Source organism: Pan paniscus, chromosome X (assembly GCF_029289425.2).
Source record: "Pan paniscus chromosome X, NHGRI_mPanPan1-v2.0_pri, whole genome shotgun sequence".
NCBI classification, from domain to species: domain Eukaryota; kingdom Metazoa; phylum Chordata; class Mammalia; order Primates; family Hominidae; genus Pan; species Pan paniscus.
Genome location: NC_073272.2, coordinates 39,219,759 through 39,246,907, shown reverse-complemented (window position 1 = coordinate 39,246,907; position 27,149 = coordinate 39,219,759). Strand labels below are relative to the sequence as shown.

At 40.3% G+C, this 27,149-nt stretch overlaps 1 protein-coding gene across 1 annotated transcript in view; it reads right to left on the bottom strand.

Moving 5' to 3' along the window:
* Positions 1 to 26,941, bottom strand: part of LANCL3 (LanC like family member 3) — a 113,382-nt gene extending 86,441 nt beyond the window's left edge. Inside the window, exon 1 of the mRNA XM_003815396.3 lies at positions 26,114 to 26,941. Within this exon, the coding sequence (XP_003815444.2) occupies positions 26,114 to 26,686 (573 nt within the window). The 5' untranslated portion in view covers positions 26,687 to 26,941. The remainder of the gene's footprint in view (positions 1 to 26,113) is intronic.
* Positions 26,942 to 27,149: the final 208 nt, after the last annotated feature.

Here is a 27,149-nt window from a genome sequence, read left to right as displayed (position 1 = left end):
GCAATATGAAGTGAAATAAAGTTATAATATATGTTCATTTGGAATCCCAGAGGAGTATAAAGCAGAGTGCTCTACCTTGGTTGCACAGTGGAATTACCTGAAGAACTTTAAAATTATTGATGCCTAGGACCTGGCCCAGGAGATTCAGATTTAATTTGTCTGGAGCATGGCCTGGACTCAGGAATTTTTAAAACTCCCCAGGTGATCCTAATGGGCAGCCAAGGTAGCAAAGCATTGATACAAACAATGGAGAAGATCATGAATTCAATTTAGACAAAGTCTTCTTAGATATGACACCAAAAATATGAGCAACAAAAGATAAAGTTGATAAACTGGACTTTATAAAAATTAAGAACTTGTGCTTCAGAGGAAACCATCAACACAGTTAAAAGACAACCTACTTTTGTAGGTTGGCAGAAAATATTTGCAAATCATATTTCTGATAAGGGACTCATATCCAGAATATATAAAGAACTCTTACAACTAAATAAAAATAATAATAGCTCAATTAAAAATGAACAAAGGATCTGAGTAGACATTTCTCCAAAGATGTGCAAATGGCCAATAAGCACATGAAAAGATGCTCAATATCATTCGTCATCAGGAAACTGCATATCAAAATGATTATCAGATACCACACTTCATACCCAATGAACATAACTATAATTAAAATGTCTGATAATAATAAGTGCTGTGGCCAGGCTTGGCAGCTCACACCTGTAATCCCAGCTCTTTGGAAGGCTGAGGCTGAAAGATGGCTTGAGCCCAGAAGTTCAAGAACAGCTTGGGAAATATAGCGAGAACCCTGCCTCTACAAAAAAAAAAAAAAAAAAAAAAAAAAAGGTGGCATGTGCCTGTAGTTCCAGCTACTAGGGAGACTGAGGTGGAAGGGTCACTTGAGCCCAGGAGTTCAAACTGGCAGTAAGCTATGATCACCCCACTGCACCCCCAGCCTTGGTGACAGAGACAGACCTTGTCTCTAAACAAATAATTAACTGTTGGTGAGGGTATGGAGAAACTGAACCCTTCGTGCCTTGCTGGTGGGGATGTAAAATGGTGCAGCTGCTGTAGAAAACACTCTAACAGTTTTTGAAACTGCTAAATGTAGTTGCCCTATGATCCAGCAATTCCTTTCCTAGTTATATACCCAACAGAAATAAAAACTTATGTCCACATAAAAACCTGTACACAAATGATCAGGATTATTCAAAACAGCATTATGGCAGCATTATTCATAATAGCCAATAACTGGAAATAACTCCAATGTCCATCAACTGACAAATGAGTAAAATATGATGCATTCATACAAAGGAATATTATTTTGCAATAAAAAGGAATGGAGTACTAATACATGCTACAACATGCATAGACCTTAAAGACATTTTGCTTAGTGAAAGAAGCCAGTCACCAAAGACCATATATTATATTATTCCATTTGTATTAAATGCCCAGAATAGGCGAATCCATAGAGAAAAAAAACTAAATTAGGGGTACGTAGGTCAGCAGGAGCGTGGGATGGGGTTGAGAGGAATAGAGGAGTGACTGTTAATGGCTTCAAGGTTTCTTTTTGAGGTAAGGAAAATCTAAAATTGACTGTGGTAATGGTTGTACAACCCCATGAACATATTAAAACCATTGAACTGTATATTTTAAACGGGTGAATTGTATGATATATAAGTTATATCTCAATATAGCTGTTAAATGGAGAAGAGGCAATATTTGAAGGGACAACAGCTGTGAATTTTCTAGAAGTCACTAAAGATGTGAATCCACAACTACAAGAAGCACAACATATAACAAGTAGGATATTTTAAATGAAATATACACAAGACACACCAAATGAAACTTAAGAAAGCAAAAGACAAAGGAATTCCTGGCAATCAAAAATCAGAAGACACTGTGAACATACTGAAAGTATGACAGAATCGTAACTGCCAGAGAACACAGCTTCAGAATTCTGAGAAAGTACTACCTTTGGCCTGAAATCTCTTTTAAAAAATGCTACACAGTAACAGAAATCACAATAAGATTGTTCTGCCTTTGATTCGCATTTGGTTCATCAGGACAGGAACACAGCTTGCCTGATGAAAAACATAAAATCCCTTAAGCTCAAAAGCAAAATGTTAAAAGCCATTTGACACAACAATTTTAGTAGAACCTCTAAGAAGTCACTTGCGCTAAAGGGAAGAATTGGAGATTTTTCTCTGACTGCTGGAGATACTGATAGGGAGTTATCTTTGTTCAATTATCAACAGCACAACTCCGAAACAGTTGTTCCATACAGGGTGCCACCTTGCTAATTAAAAGCTCATGCTATCTAAGATGGAGAAATATTATATTAAGTCATAGTATGCTTCAGAAAAATTACGAGGACCCATTTTTCCTTCCAACTTCTGATGTAATTATTTCTTCAGGTGTCTTTATTCACTAGGAGAAGGATATGATTAGATATTCATTTCTTAGCTGTGGTAAAAGTAAACTTACTGGAAATCAGCTTTGACTCTTCCATACATATATAATTCATGAACATTGAATTTAACAGCTATTTGGGGAACAACATATTAATATAAAATTAAAGTGACAATTTTCTATATTAGTCTCCATTCTTCTTTACAGGAAAAGTGCAAGCCCTTCAAAAGAAACAGACAAAAAGAGAAATTCTAATAGCTGTAAAGTGCATAGCTAGTCAATGTTCAATTTATCAAGAGTGAATGCAAGCTTTAAACATAAGGAGATAAGGGTCCAGAAATACATATGAAATTTTATCACCTGCATGAATATAAAAGTAATGATGATTATTTTTAAAAGCCAAACAAAAGCCTTTTTAGATGTCAGGTATTGTACTAGGACAAAATTACAGTTTCCTAAAAGATGTTTACAATCAGAGAGTTCTACTTGTCAGCACAGAAACGTGTAAGTGGATCATTTGGATCTGTCACAAGCTAGGGATGCTTCTCATTTTATAATATACAAGTGGTAGAATTTTGCCATCTTTTGGCTGTCAAAAGGCAGATTGTATGTGAAAATGTGACAATATTCATGACCAACTAAGTATCCTGTCCATCAAATACTTAATCCTAAGTGGCTCTGCTGTCAGACCCATAAAAGTGAAAACACATTTAAGCAGGAGCATGTAAACAGCTAGTTTTAAAATGTAGGTTGTCCTTTCTTTAGATTTTTATACTTGAGCCTCAAAGGGGGTTATTTGGTTTCATAAAATTAAAAACACGTCATCTGTATTCCTTCCTTCCTTCTGCAAATATGTATTGAGCATATTCTGTTTGCCAGGAAGGTGCCTATCATTCTGCTCTGTAGTAGTAAAAAGGCAGTGGCAATTAAGAGCTTGGAGTTGCCTCAGCTGAAGGCTCCCTAGGAAACATGTAAGACGAAAACAAAAGTGATTCTGTACGTCCAGTGAGCAATACACCCAAAAGGGCAGCCAGAAATGCCAGGGAAAAGGGAGCAAGAACATTATAAAAATGGCTTGTGAGAAAAATAGCAGAAGAAACTCAGGGAACAAATTTGTTAGAAACTTTTTGCTTTGTGGTTTATTGCACAACTTGCCATCTAATTTCACTCCACGTACTTAACCATACATGCCTGTCTCCAGCATCGCACTACCAGTCCTTTTATTATGTTCTATTCAGGACTTCTAACCTGTACTTGAATGACCCCCAGACACCTTCCCTCTATAAGATTTCAATCTACTTTGGTGAGTCTAGGGTGAGAGCAAGCAACTAATTCAGTCCTGAATCCCCAAGACTGGTTTAGAAGCTTTGCCCACTCCCATGAAAGTTCTCTCAACAAACAAAAACAATTGCCATTCAGTCAACATTTATTGGTATAATTAGCTAATGGGGAATTTCGTTTAACACTAATGATACTACCAGCCCAAGGCAGCAGAAAGTTCACAACTTTGGAGAAGAATTTGAGTTCTGGACTAGGCTCCATCTCTTATCAATTGGGGGCCATAAGTCCCATAGGTAAATCTTGGGTTGTATCTGTTGTTAGATTCCCCACTGGTTGATGCCTGTCAAAAGTATCCTGCTTGGGCAATAAATGTTATCATTATCCTACTTATCAACCATATAACCTTTGGAAAGCTACTTAACCTCTCTGCAATGTTTTCTATTTTCTATTCTGAAAATGAATGTGGTAATAATATCCAACTTGAGGAGATATTGCAAGAATTAAATAGGACAGCTTATGTAAAAAGCACTTAGCAACTTAGTGTTCTATATAATTATCAGCTTATCTTGGTTGCAATGACTTCAAAGCATTTTAAAAACTTGGAGCATCTTAGAGTCACTGCCATGAAAAACTGTTATTCTTGCTCTGCTTTAGATAAATGGTTCAACCAGTTATTGTATTCTAATCATCTATCTTTTCACTTTTAATTATTTTAACTGGGCCCTATCCCCATACCCCTTCTCACTGGGTAGAAGCTTAATATAGGTCCAGTACTCATTTTTAACTCAATACTTTACTAGGGAAGGCACAACTGTGTAAATAAAGCCATAGGAAGATTTGAATCAACACAGAGCTATTCAACTCTTTATTCTACTAATAAAACATCATCATTAAATCTTAATTTACTATGGCTTATAAGGATATAATGGATATATTAAGCTATATTTTTGATGGGGAAATGTTTGCTGACAAAATTTATCTATAAATGACCACATCATTTCTGTTATTAGATGGCATTCCATAAATGTTCTCCAACAACGCTGTTTAATCATTGAGCAGGAAGGGGGTAAATGTGAAGAACAAAACAAACTGTGTATAAATAATGGTCAAAAAGCACAGGTAAAGTCAGCTAAGGAGCCCTCATTTATTTTCTTGATGTTTATATTTCTCAAAGAAATACATGTTCATTGTTTTAAAAGTCAAGAGCTCTTCAAAATAATAGCAGGCTCCTGTCCCCACCTATTCCCAGCCATATATCAACTCCTTTGAGGCAAAAAATTAAAACACTTTTATCTGTGTATTTTTTTAGCAACTTATCTCCATATTTTAAAAATGACATCCTTATACAACTATTTCTTTATTTGTTCATTTAGGCATTATATATTAATCTGCTAACATGGAAGATGAAACTTTAGCTTTTTTATGATCTCTCCATACATACTTCTCCTTTCTTACCTACCCAAAATAATAGTATCACATTATTTGGCTAAATCAATATTCATTGAGCAATATCATGTGCAATTAGTCCTACTTTTGTCTCCTTTTTCTCCCTTTGGTATTAATACTCAGCCGTGATCCTGGACTGTCCTTTTACGACCACCCTGGAAATTCCCTGTGACCCCACTTGTATTGGGGCCTCAGATTTTGTGATCCCATATTTTCCAATGTTTTGGTTCATTCTCTCTTTTTGACAAACTACAAAAACGGTATCTTTTTGGAGACCTTGCATAGCTAAAGATATGTTTTCTACTTTCACACTTGATTGATAATTTTGGCTGCTATAGAATTCTAGTTAAGAATTTTCTCTATGAATTTTGGAGACCTTGCTTCATTGTCTTTTAAATTTCTAAATTGCTATGACAGTTCCAATGCGAATCCTTGTATGGAACCAGGTTTTTTCCTTTTTGGAAATTTTTAGAGTCTCTTCTTTATTGTTTTCCCATCCAATATGCTGGTGGGTCTCTTAAATCTGGCAACTCATGTATTTCACTTATAAAAAATATTCTTGCTTTTTTTCATAATTTTCCTCTTTCACTTTGTTCTTTTAATTGGGACCGACCACTAGACAGAGGTTAGACATTTCTAATTAATCTTTTCTCTTATTATCAATCTTATTGTCTTTTGGTTGAACTTTCAGGGACATTTATTCAACTTAATATTCTAATTTTTGCACTGAATTATTTTTATTTCTGCTATCTTTTTTTATTTCTAAGAGTTCTTTTCTGTTCTCTCAACAGTCCTTTCAATAATATCCTGCTTTCATTTCAGACATGTGATTACTTTCTTCTCTGACAATATTAATTATAGATTTGGGCATTTGGGAAATTTTCTTATGCAGTATTATCTGTTTCCTCCAAGATTGGCTTTCCTATTTGTATATTTTGTTACCATCACTGCCTTTTAAATCAGACGCGTTCCTCAAGTGTCTTTTGAATGACAGTTCCTATTTAACAGTTTCACCCTAAAAAGCTCACTGGCAATTCTGGGTATGGGAAAGGGCTAGCCAGTTGATGGGCTTTAGCACAGCGTGATGAGACAGTGTACCTGCATTTACACTGGGATGGAGTACTCCTCCAAATGTCTGTATCTGTCGTTCTTTTTCTTGAATGTATCTGACAACCACATATCGTCCTTCAACCAACTGCTTGTTGGAGGCAGTGGCTGCCAATGTTCTGGATGTGGATTTCAGGAAGAGGTTAACTAAATGTGTGTGCAGGAGGGAGGCGCCCACAATTCAGCATGTAAACTTTCAGGTCATTCTGCTTTCAGTGAAGTACCACTGACTGTGCCCTTGACTGTGCCTTGGGCCTCAAAGCTGAGTTTCTTTAATTCAATCTGTCAAAAAAGTGAATCTCAGGGCTTCTACTAAGGTGTGGAGGGCCCAGGTGGAGGAACTGCAGGTTTCCCTATCAAACCTTCTCAGATGCTTCTTCATCAGTTCTTTGAATCCATCCCCCTATGTCCATATGCTTTGCTTCTAACAACTCTCACCTGCAGGCTTCTTTAGAGCCCTACTTTTGGGCTACAAGTACAACTTCAGCAGCATGCCAAGAGAGTCTGTAGTACCTGAAAATTTACATACCCCCCCCACCACCACCTGAAGCTCATTACTGGTACAACAGTGTACCTCTAGCCTAGAGTGTAATACACACTCTAGAGCTTCCCTACAAGATGAGACAGAGGCTGGAATTTAGCCTAAGATCACACTCCTGCTTCATTTCCTTCCATTCACTGCTTCCTACTTTCCCCATTCTTATACTGGTTTCTCCTTGGAACACTTCCTTAATCAACAATTCCATATGAATCCACATCTCAGGGTCATCTTTGGGAAATCTGGCCTAAGACCATCATCTGGTTACTCAGATTTGGGAAAGTATCTGGGAGTCTAACCACTGTTCATCAAACTTGCAACTAATTCTGTTTTCATACATGACCCACACCCCCACTACCACCAGAGACACCTGGAACCTCCAATTCCTGAACCTTTCTAGTGTTGAGTTGAGTTCAGGCTATTCTTCCAAACATCTTGGGGTGCAAGCCCAAGATCCTCTTGGAAGTGTGTGCTTTAATAGAAAAACATGCAGACAGATTACCTGACTTAAATCTATAGAAATTAAGGAGTTATATAGTCAGACAAACGTGGGTTCTACTACTTTACTAGCTGTGTGATGATAAGCAAGTTACTAAACCTCTCTAAGTCACAATTTTCTCACCTGTAAAATGAAGAAAATATGCTTATCTTAGTGCCTGTCACACAGTAAGTCTTATCCTTTGATTTATTTTCCGGTGGTGATAAGTTTATGGTACTGCTGCCATATGACCTCACCTAGTTCCCACATTTCAGAGATGTTTGGCCAAGGTTAAGGGTACAGTCTAAGAAATTCGTTCTCGAAATGTATTCCCCAGACCAGCAGCAGCAGTAGCAGTATCACTGGGAACTTGTTAAAAGTGAAAATTCTGAGGCCCATCTCCAGAAATTTAGGGAGTGGAGCCCAGCGATGTGTGTTTTAACAAGCCCTCAAGGGATTCTAATGCATGTTCACGTGTAAGAAACTCTTGTGTCAGAAAAAAAAATAACAGACCCACATGGAGATTAAAGCCAAGACTTAGAACCCAGTTGGTGTGGTACTGAAGATCATAAGCAGAGCTAATCAATACACATGACACCCCCAGCCCCGATTAGGGATAGGGGAAAGTCATAATTATAGCTTTAATATTAGAGTAGTGTAGTTGTTAATATCAAAAGCATTATGTGAGAAATGAATATAAATAGGAGCTAGGAATGAAAGAGTGAAGTTCAGATTTAAGTTTGTAAAACTGACAGTGAGTCACATAGCTTTATATCACACAGCTTTCAAATACTAATAGAGGAGTCTATTAATGCAAGAAAAAAATAATTTCTGAGCCCAGTAGCTGAAGAAACACTTGAAAGAATCCTTAACTGTATTAACCGTTTTCTGAAACAAGCTAATAAATGTACATGACCTGGAACATTTGCTGAGGAAAACTCATTTGAAGTTGTCATTTTGACAGTGTCACAACTATTGAAATTCCTCTGAAATTCTGAATTAGTGCTATGTAAGCAAATTATCTCTAGAAACAAAGACGAGAACTTAAGAGCAAAAAATAGCTTATTGAATCCACCACTCAGAATAGGGGGTTGGAGTAGGGAACAGAGCAAGAAGCAAATATTCCAACAACACCTATATGGCAATTTACAGTATCTTCAAGCCAATCAGGTGATTTACTCCAAGAAGCACAAATCAGAGACAAGAAAGCCAATTCCTATAACAATGCAAAGATCCTACAGTTTTTAAAAGAGAAAAGAACCCTTTCCCTGGAGGAAGTGCAGAGTAATTCACATAAGTTCTTGTTTTAGGGGTGATGCCCACTCAATTTACTTTGACATATAATCTGCCTGAGCAGCTCAGCTTAATCTCCTGCATGGCAGAGCAGAGGGCTTCCCTCCAGCCCTTTAAGGCCTCTGTGTGAAAATCTCAAAGCTTTGCTGTTGCCATCCAGGACATAGCAGCTCTGAATGCCACCACAGGGAATATAAGACAGATTGGCTGAACATCCAAAAGAATACATATGCTATTTAGTCAATGTAGACTGCTTTAGCACCCTACACTAAAGCACACCAATACTCAGAATCAATATCCAGAACACTGGCAGCCACTGTCTTCACCAAGTAGTAGGTTGAAGGATGGTTTATAGTTGTCAGATAGATTCAAGAAAAAAGAATCACAGATACTGACATTTGGTGGAGTACTCCATCCCAGTGTAAATGCAGTTACACTGTCTCATCACCCTATGCTGAAGCCCACCAATACTCAAAATCATGGCTGACAGAGGGAATTCTTAGTCTATGCCTGGGAACATCCTCTGCCAAGCACGTTACCACACATTCTCAGTGGCCCTTCCTAGCACACCTATGAGGTAGGTGCTGCTTGAATTGCATTTTGTTGGTGAAGAAATTAAGCCTCAGGGATGCTAAGTAACTTGCTTAAAGTCAATCAGATATTGCAGTGGAGTCCAACAATCCCAAGGCTACCTGAATCTGAAAAGGCTGTTCTTAACCATCACGCTTTAATTTCTTCATTGAGAGTCCCCACTATTTCAACAATTGCAATTTGTAATAAATGTGCAATTCTTTTTGTCTCAGAAGAAAAAAAAACGTTTTAAAAAGCAAGATTATGTTAATGATATATGCATAAGGACAATATATTGTTTCTGGTTAGACACTGGATCTCTTTGGCCTTAGATAGCCATAAAGTCTGTCAGACTGTGTCTCCTTCCTAAAGTCGTTGTGTGAGTGGAGATTCAGCTGGTACCAACAGTGCTTGCTTTGAGATAGGTGATGCTTTTGCTGCCATAGACACCAGATTTCAACACACCACTGAGCACGGGGAATCCATTCCATGCAAAGCAATGGAGCCAGCAGATGGGCACAGTAACAGCTAACTGCGATTAATGCCATAACCAATATTTGTTTTGCCACTTCTCATTTAGATGTTCTTACCAATGAAGTCTGTAAGACTTTGTCTCTCATCTGAAAAACAGCTTCTTTATGACTCAGATAGCCATACTCACACTTTAACAGGCCAAAGTCATTCATTTCTCTGGTTCATTGAATGGTTAAAGCTATTCAGAAAAGAAAATCTGATCTTACACAAAACACTCCTTTATTCAGCTTGCAAAAAGAAAGATCAAATACTTCTTGAAAATTCAGTTTGATCAAGTGGCTAGCACCCCAAGAATAATGGGCCTGTTATCTTGGTAGGTTTCCCTAGTAACTAAAACCATAAAGAAAATAATTAGGAAGAGTTTAGTGATGTGTGCATGTGTGTGTATCTTATATACACATGCATACATATATCTGTGTGCGTGCATGTGTATAATGAAAACAACTTGTTTTTTTATGAGACAAACCAGTCAAGACATGGTACTTGACTGGTGGTCAGAGATGAACTTGTAAAGTTGAATCATGAAGAGAAAGACTTGGACACATCATGAACTGTTGAACCAGTCTACCTAGAGACCATTACCATGTGGGGACACTACAGGACTGCCCTGTCACTTGGAGGAAATCCATTGTATATTGTGTTGCAGCCAATCACATGACAAACATCATTTACTAAATTAACCAGCAAAAGTGTAATTAGTGAAGAAGTTAGTAAGAAATTAATATAATCTATCATTTTCACATTCAAAGGCCAATACATTTAATAAAATTCCATTAAAACAATCTCCTTACAGAGCACTGTGAGTTTAGTTATTGGCAAAATAAATAATTAAGTTCATTTAAAACAAGTTTTACTGTGTTTATTTTTCCATTTACTCTGTAACAAAAAATTACGAACTATGTTCTCTTTAAATAATTATAATACAGATGTGGTTCCAAGATGGCCAAATAGGAACAGCTCCAGTCTACAGCTCCCAGTGTGAGAGACGCAGAAGATGGGTGATTTCTGCATTTCCAACTAAGGTACTGGGTCCATTTCACTGGGGCTTGTCAGAAAGTGGGTGCAGGACAGTGGGTGCAGTGCACCAAGTGTGAGCCAAAGCAGGGCGAGGCATCCCCTCACCCGGGAAGCACAAAGGGTCATGGAATTCCCTTTCCTAGCCAAGCAAAGCTGTGACAGATGGCACCTGGAAAACCGGGTCACTCCCACCCTAATACTGCACTTTTCCAAGGGTCTTAGCAAACGGCACACCAGGAGATTATATCCTGTGCATGGCTCAGAGGGTCCCACGCCCACGGAGCCTCGCTCCTTGCTAGCACAGCAGTCTGAGATCGAACTGCACAGCAGCAGCAAGGCTGGGGGAGGGGCGCCCGCCATTGCTAAGGCTTGAGGAGGTAAACAAAGTGGCCAGGAAGCTCGAACTGGGTGGAGCCCACCGCAGCTCAAGGAGGCCTGCCTGCCTCTGTAGACTCCAACTCTGGGGGCAGGGCATAGCTGAACAAAAGGCAGCAGAAACCTCTGCAGACTTAAATGTCCCTGTCTGACAGCTTTGAAGAGAGTAGTGGTTCTCCCAAGATGGAATTTGACATCTGAGAACGGACAGACTGCCTCCTCAAGTGGGTCCCTGACCCCTGAGTAGGCTAACTGGGAGGCACCCCCTAGTAGGGGTAGACTGACACCTCACACAGCCAGGTACCCCTCTGAAATGAAACCTCCAGAGGAACGATCAGGCAGCAACATTTGCTGTTCAGCAATATTCGCTGTTCTGCAGCCTCTGCTGCTGATACCCAGGCAAATAGCGTCTGGAGTGGACCTCCAGCAAACTCCAACAGACATGAAGCTGAGGGTCCTGACTGTTAGAAGGAAAACTAACAAACTGAAAGCACATCCACACCAAAACCCCATCTGTACATCACCATCATCAAAGACCAAAGGTAGATAAAACCACAGAGATGGGGAAAAACCAGAGCAGAAAACCTGAAAATTCTAAAAATCAGAGCGCCTCTCCTCCTCCAAAGGAATGCAGCTCCTCACCAGCAACGGAATAAAGCTGGACAGAGAATGACTTTGATGAGTTGAGAGAAGAAGGCTTCAGACGATCAAACTTCTCTGAGCTAATTTCTTTGAACCCATCGCAAAGAAATTTAAAACCTTGAAAAAAGATTAGATGAATGGCTAACTAGAACAACTAGTGCAGAGAGGTCCTTAAATGACCTGATGGAGCTGAAAACCATGGCACGAGAACTACGTGACGAATGCACAAGCTTCAGTAGCCAATTTGATCAACAGGAAGAAAGGGTATCAGTGATGGAAGATGAAATGAATGCAATAAAGTGAGAAGAGAAGTTTAGAGAAAAAAGAATAAAAAGAAACGAACAAAGCCTCCAAGAAATATGGGACTATGTGAAAAGACCAAATGTACGTCTGACTAGTGTACCTGAAAGTGATGGGGAGAATGGAACCAAGCTGGAAAACACTCTGCAGGATATTATCCAGGAGAACTTCCCCAACCTAGCAAGGCAGGCCAACATTCAAATTCAGGAAATGCAGAGAACGCCACAAAGATACTCCTCAAGAACATCAACTCCAAGACACATAACGGTCAGATTCACCAAAGTTGAAATGAAGGAAAAAACGTTAAGGGTAGCCAGAGAGAAAGGTCGGGTTACCCACAAAGGGAAGCCCATCAGACTCACAGTGGATCTCTCGGCAGAAACTCTACAAGCCAGAAGAGAGTGGGGGCCAATATTCAACATTCTTAAAGAAAAGAATTTTCAACCCAAAATTTCCTATCCAGCCAAACTAAGCTTCATAAGTGAAGGAGAAATAAAATCCTTTACAGACAAGCAAATGCTGAGAGATTTTGTCACCACCAGGCCTGCCCTAAAAGAGCTCCTGAAGGAAGCACTAAACATGGAAAGGAACAACCGGTACCAGCCACTGTAAAAACATGCCAAATTGTAAAGACCATCAAGGCTAGGAAGAAACTGCATCAACTAATGAGCAAAATAACCAGCTAACATCATAATGACAGGATCAAATTCACACATAACAATATTAACCTTAAATGTAAATGGACTAAATGCTCCAATTCAAAGACACAGACCAGCAAATTGGATACAGAGTCAAGACCCATCACTGTGCTGTATTCAGGAAACCCATCTCACATGCAGAGACACACATAGGCTCAAAATAAAGGGATGGAGGGAGATCTACCAAGCAAATGGAAAACAAAAAAAGGCAGGGGTTGCAATCCTAGTCTCTGATAAAACAGACTTTAAACCAACAAAGATCAAAAGAGACAAAGAAGGGCATTACATAATAGTAAAGGGATCAATTCAACAAGAAGAGCTAACTATCCTAAATGTATATGCACCCAATACAGGAGCACCCAGATTCATAAAGCAAGTCCTTAGAGACCTAGAAAGACACTTAGACTCCCACACAATAATAATGGGAGACTTTAACACCCCACTGTCAACATTAGACAGATCAATGAGACAGAAAGTTAACAAGGATATCCAGGAACTGAACTCAGCTCTGCACCAAGCAGACCTAATAGACATCTACAGAACTCTCCACCCCAAATCAACAGAATATACATTCTTTTCAGCACCACACCACACCTATGCCAAAATTGACCACATAGTTGGAAGTAAAGCACTCCTCAGCAAATGTAAAAGAACAGAAATTATAACAAACTGTCTTTCAGACCACAGTGCAATCAAACTAGAACTCAGGATTAAGAAACTCACTGAAAACCACTCAACCACATGGAAACTGAACAATCTGCTCCTGAATGACTACTGGGTACGTAACGAAATGAGGGAGAAATAAAGATGTTCTCTGAAACCAATGAGAACAAAGACACAACATACCAGAATCTTTGGGACACATTTAAAGCAGTGTGTAGAGGGAAATTTATAGGACTAAATGCCCACAAGAGAAAGCAGGAAAGATCTAAAATTGACACCCTAACATCACAATTAAAAGAACTAGAGAAGCAAGAGGAAACACACTCAAAAACTAGCAGAAGGCAAGAAATAACTAAGATCAGAGCAGAACTGAAGGAGATAGAGACACAAAAAACCCTTCAAAAAATCAATGAATCCAGGAGCTGAAAAGATCAACAAAATTGATAGACTGCTAGCAAGACTAATAGAAGAATCAGATAGATACAATAAAAAATGATAAAGGGGATATCACCACCGATCCCACAGAAATACAAACTACCATCAGAGAATACTATAAACACCTCTACGCAAATAAACTTGAAAACCTAGAAGAAATGGATAAATTCCTCGACACATACACCCTCCCAACAATAAACCAGGAAGAAGTTGAATCTCTCAATAGACCAATAACAGGCTCTGAAACTGAGGCAATAATTAATAGCTTACCAACCAAAAAAAGTCCAGGACCAGATGGATTCACAGCCGAATTCTACCAGAGGTACAAGGAGGAGCTGGTACCATTCCTTCTGAAACTATTCCAATCAATAGAAAAAGAGGGAATCCTCCCTAACTCATTTTATGAGGCCAGCATCATCCTGATACCAAAGCCTGGCAGAGACACAACCAAAAAAGAGAATTTTAGACCAATATCCCTGATGAACATCGAGGCAAAAATCCTCAAAAAAATGCTGGCAAACCGAATCCAGCAGCACATCAAAAAGCTTATCCACCATGATCAAGTGGGCTTCATCCCTGGGATGCAAGGCTGGTTCAACATATGCAAATCAATAAACGTAATCCAGCATATAAACAGAACCAAAGACAAAAACCACACAATTATCTCAACAGATGCAGAAAAGACCTTTGACAAAATTAAACAGCCCTTCATGTTAAAAACTCTCAGTAAATTAGGTATTGATGGGACGTATCTCAAAATAATAAGAGCTATCTATGACAAACACACAGCCAATATCATACTGAATGGGCAAAAACTGGAAGCATTCCCTTTGAAAACTGGCACAAGACAGGGATGCCCTCTCTCACCACTCCTATTCAACACAGTATTGGAAGTTCTGGCCAGGGCAATCAGGCAGGAGAAAGAAATAAAAGGTATTCAATTAGGAAAAGAGGAAGTCAAATTGTCCCTGTTTGCAGATAACATGATTGTATATCTAGAAAACCCCATTGTCTCATCCCAAAATCTCCTTAAGCTGATAAGCAACTTCAGCAAAGTCTCAGGATACAAAATCAATGTGCAAAAATCAGAAGCATTCTTCTACACCAATGATAGACAAACAGAGAGCCAAATCATGAGTGAACTCCCATTCACAGTTGCTTCAAAGAGAATAAAATACCTAGGAGTCCAACTTACAAGGGATGTGAAGGACCTCTTCAAGGAGAACTACAAACCACTGCACAATGAAATAAAAGAGGATACAAACAAATGGAAGAACATTCCATGCTCATGGATAGGAAGAATCAATATCGTGAAAATGGCCATACTGCCCAAGGTAATTTATAGATTCAATGCCATCCCCATCAAGCTACCAATGACTTTCTTCACACAACTGGAAAAAACTACTTTAAAGTTCATATGGAATCAAAAAAGAGCCCGCATTGCCAAGTCAATCCTAAGCCAAAAGAACAAAGCTGGAGGCATCACGCTACCTGACTTCAAACTATACTACAAGGCTACAGTAACCAAAACAGCATGGTACTGGTACCAAAACAGAGATCTAGATCAATGGAACAGAACAGAGCCCTCAGAAACAATACCAGACATCTACAACCATCTGATCTTTGACAAACCTGACAAAAACAAGAAATGGGGAAAGGATTCCCTACTTAACAAATAGTGCTGGGAAAACTGGCTAGCCATATGTAGAAAGGTGAAACTGGATCCCTTCCTTACACCTGATACAAAAATTAATTCAAGATGGATTAAAGACTTAAATGTTAGACCTAAAACCATAAAAACCCTAGAAGAAAACCTAGGTAATACCATTCAGGACATAGGCATGGGCAAGGACTTCATGTCTAAAACACCAAAAGCAATGGCAACAAAAGTCAAAATTGACAAATGGGATCTAATTAAACTGAAGAGCTTCTGCACAGCAAAAGAAACTACCATCAGAGTGAACAGGCAACCTACAGAATAAGAGAAAATTTTTGCAATCTACTCATCTGACAAAGGACTAATATCCAGAATCTACAAGAACTCAACCAAATTTACTCAAACAAATTTACAAGAACTCAAACAAATTTACAAGAAAAAAACAAACAACCCCATCAACAAGTGGGCGAAGGATATGAACAGACACTTCTCAAAAGAAGACATTTATGCAGCCAAAAGACACATGAAAAAATGCTCATCATCACTGGCCATCAGAGAAATGCAAATCAAAACTACGATGAGACACCCTCTCACACCAGTTAGAATGACGATCATTAAAAAGTCAGGAAACAACAGGTGCTGGAGAGCATGTGGGGAAACAGGAACACTTTTACACTGTTGGTGGGACTGTAAACAAGTTCAACCATTGTGGAAGACAGTGTGGCGATTCCTCAGGGATCTAGAACTAGAAATACCATTTGATCCAGCCATCCCATTACCGGGTATACACTCAGAGGATTGTAAGTCATGCTACTATAAAGACACATGCACACGTATGTTTATTGCCACACTATTCACAATAGCAAAGACTTGGAACCAACCCAAATGTCCATCAATGATAGACTGGATTAAGAAAATGTGGCACATATACACCATGGAATACTATGCAGCCATAAAAAAGGATGAGTTCATTTCCTTTGTAGGGACATGGATGAAGCTGGAAACCATCATTCTCAGCAAACTATCGCAAGGACAGAAAACCAAACACCGCATGTTCTCACTCATAGGTGGGAATTGAACAATGAGAACACTTGGACACAGGAAGGGGAACATCACACACTAGGGCCTGTTGTGGGATGTGGGGAGCGGGGAGGGATAGCATTAGGAGATATACCTAATGTAAATGATGAGTTAATGGGTGCAGCACACCAACATGGCACGTATATACATATGTAACAAACCTGCACAGTGTGCACATGTACCCTAGAACTTAAAGTATAATAAAAAAATTATAATACAAATAATAAGTTCGGGTTTTCGTGGAATGTATATTAACAGATGAAAAGACATAAATAGACTGTATCTAAAGCTTTCTACATTATTTTGAGTAGGTCTGTTAAATCATTGTGATTAGAAAATAAAAAGGAAGATGTCTGATCATTTTAAGTTTAAATTGATTTAGAGTTGGAGGAGAAGCACTACTTTACGTCAAACAGGTAAAATCAGTGGAATGACTCTAAAATAGGCTTAGTATCATGATTATCAGGCTCATGCTTTCTGTTTGGGAATGATGTAATAAGGTGTCTCTTGAATTACCATGAAATAATTTAAAATTGCTGGGATGTGATTTGTTTGGGCCTTTAAAGGAATTCGAAAAACTTGCTGTATACAGTGAAAAATTACATCTATTAGGAAAAAGAAATCCATGCATTTTCTCATTCATTCGGTAGATGTCAACATATCCCTTAAACCTACAAGGAGATGCAGCAGGAAGTGATTCTTTCCTTCAGTATAACCCACAAACCAGAGAGATGGTATTCTTGCACCTGTGGAAGAAGTCATCCTCAGTACAAGAAAAAATGACGAAAATCATGAAGTTTGTAGGAGCAGTTACATTTGTTGACAGGCAACCCCATAAAATTGGGGAAAAAAATTGTAATTCAGAGTGTTGTGCTCAAGTTTGCTCCATAAACCAGCAAGAGCGGCATCACCTGAAGCTCAGTAGAGATGCAGAATCATGAGCCACACTCCAGACTCACTGAGCTAAAAGGTGATTTTTAACAAGATCCCTGGGGTTTGTATGCACATTAAAATATGAGGATCACCAATTGAAATCACAGATTTGGCAACCAGCCTGGGGAAGATGGAACCCCATCTCTGCCACTGACTAGCTGTGTGATCTGGAACAAGTTTCTCAACCTCTCTGTTCCTCAGTTTCCCTACTGGATATGATGGAGATAATAATGTTGCCCATGTTATAAAGTTGTTGGTAGTATTCTGTGACAGTATTATATGTAGAACCTCAAAAAGTCAAACTCATAGAAGGTGAGAGTAGAATGGTAATTGCCAGAAGCTGGAGGTGGGTGGGGGGAAATGGGGAGGGAAAGGGGAGAAGTTGGTAAAAGGGTACAAAGTTTCAGTTACACAGGGAGGAATAAGTTATGATGATCTTCTGCACAGCAAGGTGACTATAGTTAATAATAATGTATTCTATACTTCAAAGTTGCTAAAATTGGATTTTAAATGTTCTCACCACAAAGAAATGATAAGTATGCCAGGTGATGGATATGTTAATTAGCCTGATTTGCTCATTCCACAATGTACACATGTATCAGAACATTACATTGTACTCCATAAATATATATAATGATTGTGAATTAAAAATAAAAAATTTTAACAAACAAAATTACACTTAGGTACATTTTGAAAAGTGACATAATACATGAAAAAAACTTACAACAGTGTGTGGAAATAAGTGATCAGTCATCGTTAGTCCTTATTACATCACTGCATTTTATCATTCACTGGATTCTGGGTCATGCATAACAAAGGGTCTAAGCTGTAGCCCATAGACGTGCCTGCTTCCTGGTAGATCTGTAATCAGGCAATTAGGAATTGAACCCAGCCTACAAAAATCCAGCTTGCCCAACCCTGCTGCCATTTCAAGCCAAACTTCAGGCTTTACTTACGCAGTATGCAACACACACCTGCCTGAAAAATGGGGACCGCTCAAATCCAAAGACTGAATGAAATCCTACACATGCATTTTGTTTGGTAAAAGTTGAAAGGAATAATAAGGACACTCAGTTTCTACCCTGGAAACCTCCATCCTAATTTTATACTCGTCAGTTTAGCATATATTAAAAACTCTGATGAAACCCAGTGAGAACACAGGCACTCCCAAATGCTGATGGAGAGAATAGAAATTGGTAGAACATTTTTGGAGGGCAATTTGATAATCCTCTATCAAATAAAAAATATTGGTAAACTTTGACCCAGCAATTGTGTTTTAAAAATTTACCCTACATAGATACTTGCAAAAGTAGGCAAAAATACATATATGAAAAGATATATACACATACACACATATATATTACATGTATACATTATATATGTATATATGCATTTTAAAGCAGTCCTCTTTTATCCAAGGTTTTGCTTTCTGTGGTTTCAATTACCAGCAGACATCCGAGGTCCAAAAATACTACCTGGAAAATTCCAGAAATAAACAATTCATAAGTTTTAAATTTCATGCCATTTTGAGTAGTATGATAAAATTTGGGGACATCATTCTCCTTCCCACCTGGGGCATGAATCATCCCTTTTTCCAGCATATCTACTCTGTAAACCACCTGCCCCTTGGTCACTTAGTAAGTGTCTCAGGTATCAGATCAGAAAAGTAGTATATATAGCGTTTGGTACTATCCACGGTTCCAGGCATCCACTGGCGGTCTTGGAACATATCCCTGGCAGATACGGTGGGACTACTGTATATGTATATGCATGTATATTATTTATGGCACTATTTGTGATAGCAAAAAAAGGAGAAAAACTGGAATCAACCCAAATGTCCATCAATAAGGGTTATAGTATAACCATTAAATGGAACCAGTATAAAGAATGTTACATGTTACATCTCTCTATACAATATGCAAAGATGTCCAATGTACATTAAGCAAGAAAGCAAGCTGTATAATATATGTATAATATGATAATTTGTATAAGTGGATAAAATACAGGTATTTTATGGAATAGACTTCTAAAAAAAGAAAAAACATGTTAACTTTTAAAATAATTTTTTTTTTTTTTTTTTTTTTTTTTTTTTTTTTTTTTTTTTAGAGATGGAGTCTCACTCTGCCGCCCAGGCTGGAGTGTAGTGGTGCAATCTCGGCTCACTGCAACCTCCGCCTCCCGGGTTCAAGCGATTCTCCTACCTCAGCCTCCTGAGTAGCTAGGATTACAGGCACCTACCACCATGCCCAGCTAATTTTTGTATTTTTAGTAGAGACAGGGTTTCACTATGTTGTCCAGGCTGGTCTTGAACTCCTGATCTCATGTGATCTGCCCGCCTCGGCCTCCCAAAGTGCTGGGATTACAGGCATGAGCCACCGTGCCCGGCCTAAAACAAATTTTTAATAAATAAAGACTCATTTTGTTTTATATCTTTGATGAGAGAAATAATTTTTAAGAAAAGGTAGGAAAAACACAGTTGCTGCCATAAAATATATTCCCCAAACTTTGCTAGTTTAAATCTTAATTAATAGTTAATATCTTAGCTTTTATTTAATTGGCAACTAGCTGACAGCAAAAACAAGATACCTTACAGGTGTCATGACACATGGAGGTGACCTGGAAAAGGGAAAAGAAACACCAAAGAGATGAAAAGCGAATGGATAAAGGAGGTCACAAGACAGACCTTGCCAAGGGACGCCAAATGGCAGATGCTTTGGTAACCAACCAGCAACCATTTCCTTCTCCCTTTTTTCATGTCGGTACCTGTCAATGATCAAGGTTAAAAATAAAAACACTAGCCTTCCCAGCCTCCCTGAAACTAGAACTGGCTAATGACCAAGTGCTGGGCAATGAGTCAGAGGGAAATTCTTCTAGGATAGAATGTTCTACATGACTTTAGAAAAAGACGCAGGGGGAAAAAAGCCTCAGACATTCCCTCACCACTTCAGTTAGGGGAACACGATGTTTGCAATGACAGCAGCCATCTTACAACATTGAAAGGTGAAACAGCTGAAACACTGAGAATAGCAGAGAAAATGGCTGGAAAGAGCTTGGATTCAGATAACTCTCCTGAGTTGTTGAAACAATCCTGGAGTGGCCTAGTTTTCCACTCCTTGCTAAGTGAGGTAATAAATGTTCTCATTATTTAGATGACTTTTTATTGGGCATTTTGTTATTTACAGCTAAAAGCATTGCCCTTTATACAGCTGCCAACCACCTGCCTTAGAAATGAGCCAAAGACCCAATTAACAACTTTGCAATAATTTGTTGTTGTTGTTGTTTTCAAATCACAGCAGGAAGATAGATACGTCATATTGAGTATCATTTTCTATCTGATATTCAGAATTACCTTAGGTTTTCTGTTAGTAGTAGCGAAAAAGGCTACCATTGATTCCATTTAGCAGCTACTATGTGCCAAGCACTGTGCTAGGTACTTTATCTAGGACTGGTCATCACAGCAACTTCCAAACCAGTCTCCTTTGGCTGGGGAAATAAAATCACATCTACATGTTTCCCAGCTTACTTAAACAATTTAGCATTTCATTACAAATGTAAACTACAAACCACTAGTTGTACTTGTGACTTTGTCACCTACAGAAATCACAGATGCATACCACACTGTAGCTGTGGAAGGTATCTCAAAATATCATTGACTCTCATCACTGTTTCAAAAGTATCATCATCCTTTAGCCTGCTGTAAAATCTTATTTAATGTGTTGATAAAGGAGCACATACGCTACTGCTCACACATTTTAAAAATGTTTTGGTAACATGGTTGCAATATAATTGACTTCCTTTGTAATTCTGTGTGTTTTATTTTATGCATTTAAAAATATTATTCTAAGAAGAGGCCTTGGCACAAAAGGGGTTTAAACCCCCCACAACCAGTCCCCCTTGTTATCATTCTTAATATTTTCAATCCACTCTTAATACAGAAAACCAGGGCGATCTTTTTAAAAGGTAAGTCAGATCAAGATATTTCCTCCTTTAAACACGAAACAAATGCAGACTCCTAACTTTGACTAACTTGGGCCTCCAGGATCTGATTTTACCCTGCTCATGTCTCCTTCCATGGTTTCAAACTCCTCTATCCCCTGCTCTCTCTCTGCTCCAGCCATGCTAGCCTCCTTCTATTTCTTTGAAATGTCCAAGTCATTTCCTACCTTAGGGGCTCTTGCCCTCTTCCTGGAATGCCTGTTCTTAGAGCAGCCACTTGGTTCCCATGCTCTAGTGATAAGCCAGGACGCTGCCTCCACAGAGAAGCTTTCCTACCAAACAGCAGCCCTCCCCTTTCCCACCTGTCCTCAGTTAGTTCCTGATTACATCCCTAAGAGCACTTATCTAAAAACACTGATGTTATTTTTTTCTTCACCAACAGACTTTTATTTTTGGTTCACTACTGAACCCAAGCATCTAGTAAGTTGCCTCACACCGTGTAGAAACCTGACATTTACTGAATGAATGAAAGAAAACCAGAACAAGTCAACGAAGAAGCTCTTATTAATCAATTTACAGGTGAGGAAATTAAGCCTCAACGATGTTAAAATATTTTTTCCAAGATCACTCAGTGGCAGAATTATTATTTTAACTGAGATCCTAGGTCTCCCCAGAATCCCTCTGCCATTGTCTGCTACATTTCCACCAATCAGTGGAAAGCCGAATGGGCCCAATATAAGTTTTTATGGCATGATTTCTTGAGACTTCAATGCCCCATTGCTCAAGGATATCTGCCTAAGAAACCCTTGGAGCTATTCCAGGAAGGCCAAGTTAAGTGAAAATACATGCCTGGAGAGAGGGATTCTCTGTCTCTTGCCACATACACATACATCTTTTTCTTATATCTGAACCTTATAAACATAAATACAAACAACAAAATCAAATAAAAAGAAAAGAACCTAGAAAAGGGTAAACTAAGGAAGAAACAAATTAGATAAACCCAGGGGAAATGTCCACACATAAATATAGATCTGCTAAGGTACTGTATGCTAGCTTATATGGACCACAATTCTAGCCATACAGTCCCTAGTAGCCAACACAAAGTGAGAAATAGAATCAGTTACATGACATATTTTGATGATTTTAAAAATTCAATCAATTGCCAGGAGTCACACAACTATTACTGTCTCTACAATCTGAGAGCAATTCCTCTTGTGGGTCTTTAGAGTGAAAGGTAGGATATAGTAATCAGCATTCTAAACTACAGACCTTTTAAATAAACATATCAAGCTTCATAGAATAGTGTCTTATAGTATGCCTTAATAGAGGTGGCAGGTATAATGCCAAAACCTATGCAGCACAGTATTGCCTTGCTATTCAAAGCATGCTCTATGGACCCGCAACATCAGGATCACCCAGGAACTTGCAGCTCTACAAGATCTGCAGGTGATTCCTAAGCACATTAAAGTTTAAGAAGCACTGCTTTATTGGTTGAGCTTAAGCCATGAAAAATAATTGGAAGAAACTATAATTCATTCATTCATTCATTTAACAAATATTTACTGAAACTTTGGCAGTAGGAAAGGATTTCTTTAAACATGACACCAAAACTACCACCGTAAAGGAAAATATTGATAAATGGGACACCACTAAAATTGAGTGATATTTGCAAACACACACAAAGCTGGGTATCTAAAAATGTGTCAGGCAGTCTTGGCAATGAAACCAAAAATGTCTACCCTTATGGAGCTTACATTCTAATCAGCGAAGACATAGATAAACAATTTAAGTAAAACAAATCACGAAAGGGGGATAAGTTGAGGGTGGGGTTGCAATTTTAAATAGGGTAGTCAGGAAAAGCCTCATTGAGGAAGTAAAGACCTATACAAGGCCAGGCACAGTGGCTCATGACTGTCATCCCAGCACTTTAGGAGACTGAGGCGGGCAGATCACTTGAGCCCAGGAGTTCCAGAACAGCATAGGCAACATGGTGAAACTCTGTCTCTACAAAAAATACAAAAAATTAGCTGGGTGTGGTGGCGCATGCCTGTGGTGTCACCTACTTGGGAGGCTGAGGTAGGAGGATCACCTGAGCCCAGGAGGTCGAGGCTACAGTGAGCCATGGTTGCACCACTGCACTCCAGCCTGGGTGATAGAGTGAGACTCTGTCTCAAAAAAAAATTATATATATATATATGTATATATATATATATATACATACACACACACACACACACACACACACACACACACACACACCTATACAAGGTCAGAGATCTAGCTATAAATATCTAGAGGGAGTGTTCCAAGTAGAAAGAACTGTAAGAACAAACAGCCTGAGACAGGAAAGTAACTAAAACGGAAGATGGCCAGTGTGGTTGAAGAAGAATGAGCAGGGAGTAGAGTAGGAGTGTAGGAGGCTAGATCATGTGGGGCCTTCTCGGCTATTTTTAAGAATCATAACTTTGTGAGATGACAAGCCACTGGAGAAAAAGTAATAGGGAGCCACTGCAGTATGTTGAGCAGGGAAATAACATGATGAAAAATGTCTTTTGAAATATTTGTTTCTTAGAGGTAGATGGAACGGCTTGAGTGGGAGATTCTAGCTCAAAGTATATTGCACTAATCCCAATATACGGTGATTCATTCATTCAACTATTTATTAGGTGGCAAAGATGTGCCCAGTAATGTGGGGAGGATCTAAATTAGCACGATAACTGAGGGAATTGCCAGAGGAATGTGAATATAAATGACACCGGAGGGGAAGAAACCCAGGACATACTGAGAGATTATTTATAGAGAAATGACACAAATTCGCAATTCAATCTAATCAAGGTCTATGGATCACCTACTGAGGGCAAAGTCCTGTGCTGGCTAGGATTTGCGGGGAGGGGATGGGGTATAAAACTTCTACTTTCCCCTCAAAGGGCTTCCAGCCTGGCATGCTTAGCCCCTGCCCTACACCTTTCAAGCCAGAAAGTCTTGAATTGACACAGCTGCAGCTGGCACTGGAACTAACTGGTTTGCTCAGGCTCAGGTTAAGACCTGTTTTTGTTGGTGGTGGTGGTGGATTTTTTTTTTTTTTTTTTTTTTTGCTATCCTTGAAGCTTGTTCCATCTCCTGGGAGCAGGGGCCAAAGCACCTCAACTCGATTAGTAAAAAAAAAAAAAAAAAAAAAAAAAAAGACCTGGTTTGGCAGGAGGGCAGAAGACAGGTCTTAATAGATGTCTTCTGTGGATCAGTGTTGCAGATTGGCCTGAACCACCAGTTTTTGGGCAGAGTCCTTCTGGTCTGCTTCCACCTGTGTGACCTAGTGGTCACACACTCTTCCCATTCCATTCTGGAAAAAAGGCCTCAAGGCATGGAAAGGGAAAGAGGCAAGATTAAGGAAAACAATTGGAAAAAAAAAATTTGAAAATTGCCTGCTGCCAGACTACAAGGTGAGGGGAGCAGATGCAAATGCAATGCAAATGATATGTAAATATCTCTGTGGCCTTCTAAAAGGTTTTCTACAACTGGAAGGGCATTTGAAAAACTGCTGGCAGTTAACAGTGACTCAGAAGCAGAGCAAACTATTTCAAGACAACTTTGTGACATAAACCTTTGCTGCCCAGCTAACACAGTGCACATTCTTTAGTAATCTTTTTTCTCACTTGAATCAACCTCACCTGCTATTAAAAAAAAAAACCTGTCTGCCTCTGTAGAGGTGATCTAAGTTAATTACTCTTTTAAAACACTCTATATACCTTTAATTTTTCTTCAAACGCCTTTCTCACCTAAATAAAGCCAAGTTAAATGTGTCACTTCCTCCCTAGAACAGTAGTTGGCTCCAGTGGATTATGAATGAAAGTGCCTCTCTCTCCGTTCTAGTCATTATGATCCTTCAGAGTTTTGTTCTTTTTCCTACTCCACAGGAACTGGCATATTCTCTTCTAATAACCACATGCTGATTTCAAAGTGAGTCCAGGAAAAAATATGTATGTGAAAACCAATTCACTTTTAGGAGCCACTGTAAAGTTATTCATCAAGAAAAGCTGCCCTGTCAAGAAAGTTGTGGTCTTGCCCATCCTAAGCAAATATTTTTAAGTGAAATAATGCACATTCAACCACAATGGGGTACATTTCCGGGTACGTTTCCGTCTACATTTATGTATTTTTAAAGGGGACACTCCTATCAGATATGCATTTAATAAGAGCCATGGGTTGAACTGAATAGTAAGCAAAACAGTAAACACATCAGACCCACAGCTGAGCAGTTATTCTTGGTTACAGACCCAGGGCTCCAGAAGCAACTTACCTCCACATCGGCCCCAAAAAGTTCCATTAGTTTCTAGCACTCTAACATTCGAGGATGCCTCAGCTTTTGACAGCAGAGTCAAAGGAAAGGAAATCCCTTCCATTTCTGAGGTTTTCATCTTACTTGAAAGGGCCACACTGTCATCCCCCAGAAAGCTAACAGGCATCTGGAGTGATGCCACGTAAAAACACGAACAAAGCGCAGAGACGCCGAATCTCAACAAATGAGAGACTGAAAACGACAGGAAAGAAGAGGGACAAGAGCAGGAGATAGACCTCAAGGGACTGAAGAAATGCTAGCACCACACCAAGAGTAACAAAGACTTGGAGAGCAACCCGGGACAGTGCTGCCCGAGCCACGGAGTCCGGGGAAAGGAGGCCGGGAAGGCGGCGAGCGCCCTCCCGCGGCCGGGGCTACCTCTTACCTCCTGGGCGAGTTTCTGCTTGAGCACCAGCGCGGCACACAGGTAACCCGCGCGGCCCACGAACAGCTCGTCGGAGCCGCACTCCAGGAAGGAGACCGGCGCGCAGACGGCACACAGAGCCCGGAACTTGCCCAGCGGCTGCACGTAGTCGGACCGGCCCAGGGCGTGGTATACGAGCGTGGCCACGGCGTACACGCCCGCGCCCCCGAGCAGGAAGGCAGCGCGGGTGTCGGCGTCCGGTTCGCCCCACTCCTCAGCGCGGGCGCACGCGTCGATGAGGCGCTTAGCCGAGCGCAGGTAGCGTTCCCGGGCCGTGGCGAAAAGCGGGCTCTGCGAGACGTGGTAGAGCATATACGCCACTCCGGCCACGCCGCCATAAAGCCCCCCCTGGCAGGCGCTAGCCCCGGCCGTCGCCCCTCGGGCCTCCGCGCCGCCCCCGAGTGGGGGAAGCTCCTGGAGGATGCGCTCGATGGTGGCGGTGACCAAGGGCGCCACCGCCTCCTCACACTGGCCCGCCAGCAGGCTGCCCTGGTAGTCATCGAAGCGATTGGCGAAGCAGCGCTTGGTGTCCATGCTGTTGCCCGTGCCCCCTAGTGCGGAGCTGAGGACCGCTTGAAGTCGTGCCCTGCAGCCCCGCACACCACCTCCGGCTCTCTGAGGCACTCGGATGGCGGTGTATGCGGCGGGGAAGGAGCGAGAAGGATGAGACGGGAGGTGACAAGAGGAGGCGGGCAAGGAGCGGATGGCCAAGTGGGGCGCCGGGCTGCCGCGAGGCTCCCGAGTGGCCCGGGCGATCGCGGGGGATGCGTGTCCTGCGCCCCCCCTCAGAGGCCGCGCCCTCGCTGAACACGCCCCCTCCTGCGCCGCCGCAGCTCGGCTGCCTCTCCAAGGGGCCGAGGTGATCTCTGGCAGGACCCACGCGGGGCCCGCGCCACTCCTCCCGCTCCGCCCCCGGCTCCTCCCCTACTGGCGGAAGGCCGAGGACGTGCGGGACACTGATCTGAAACGCTGGGACTCAGCATACACACACCTGGCG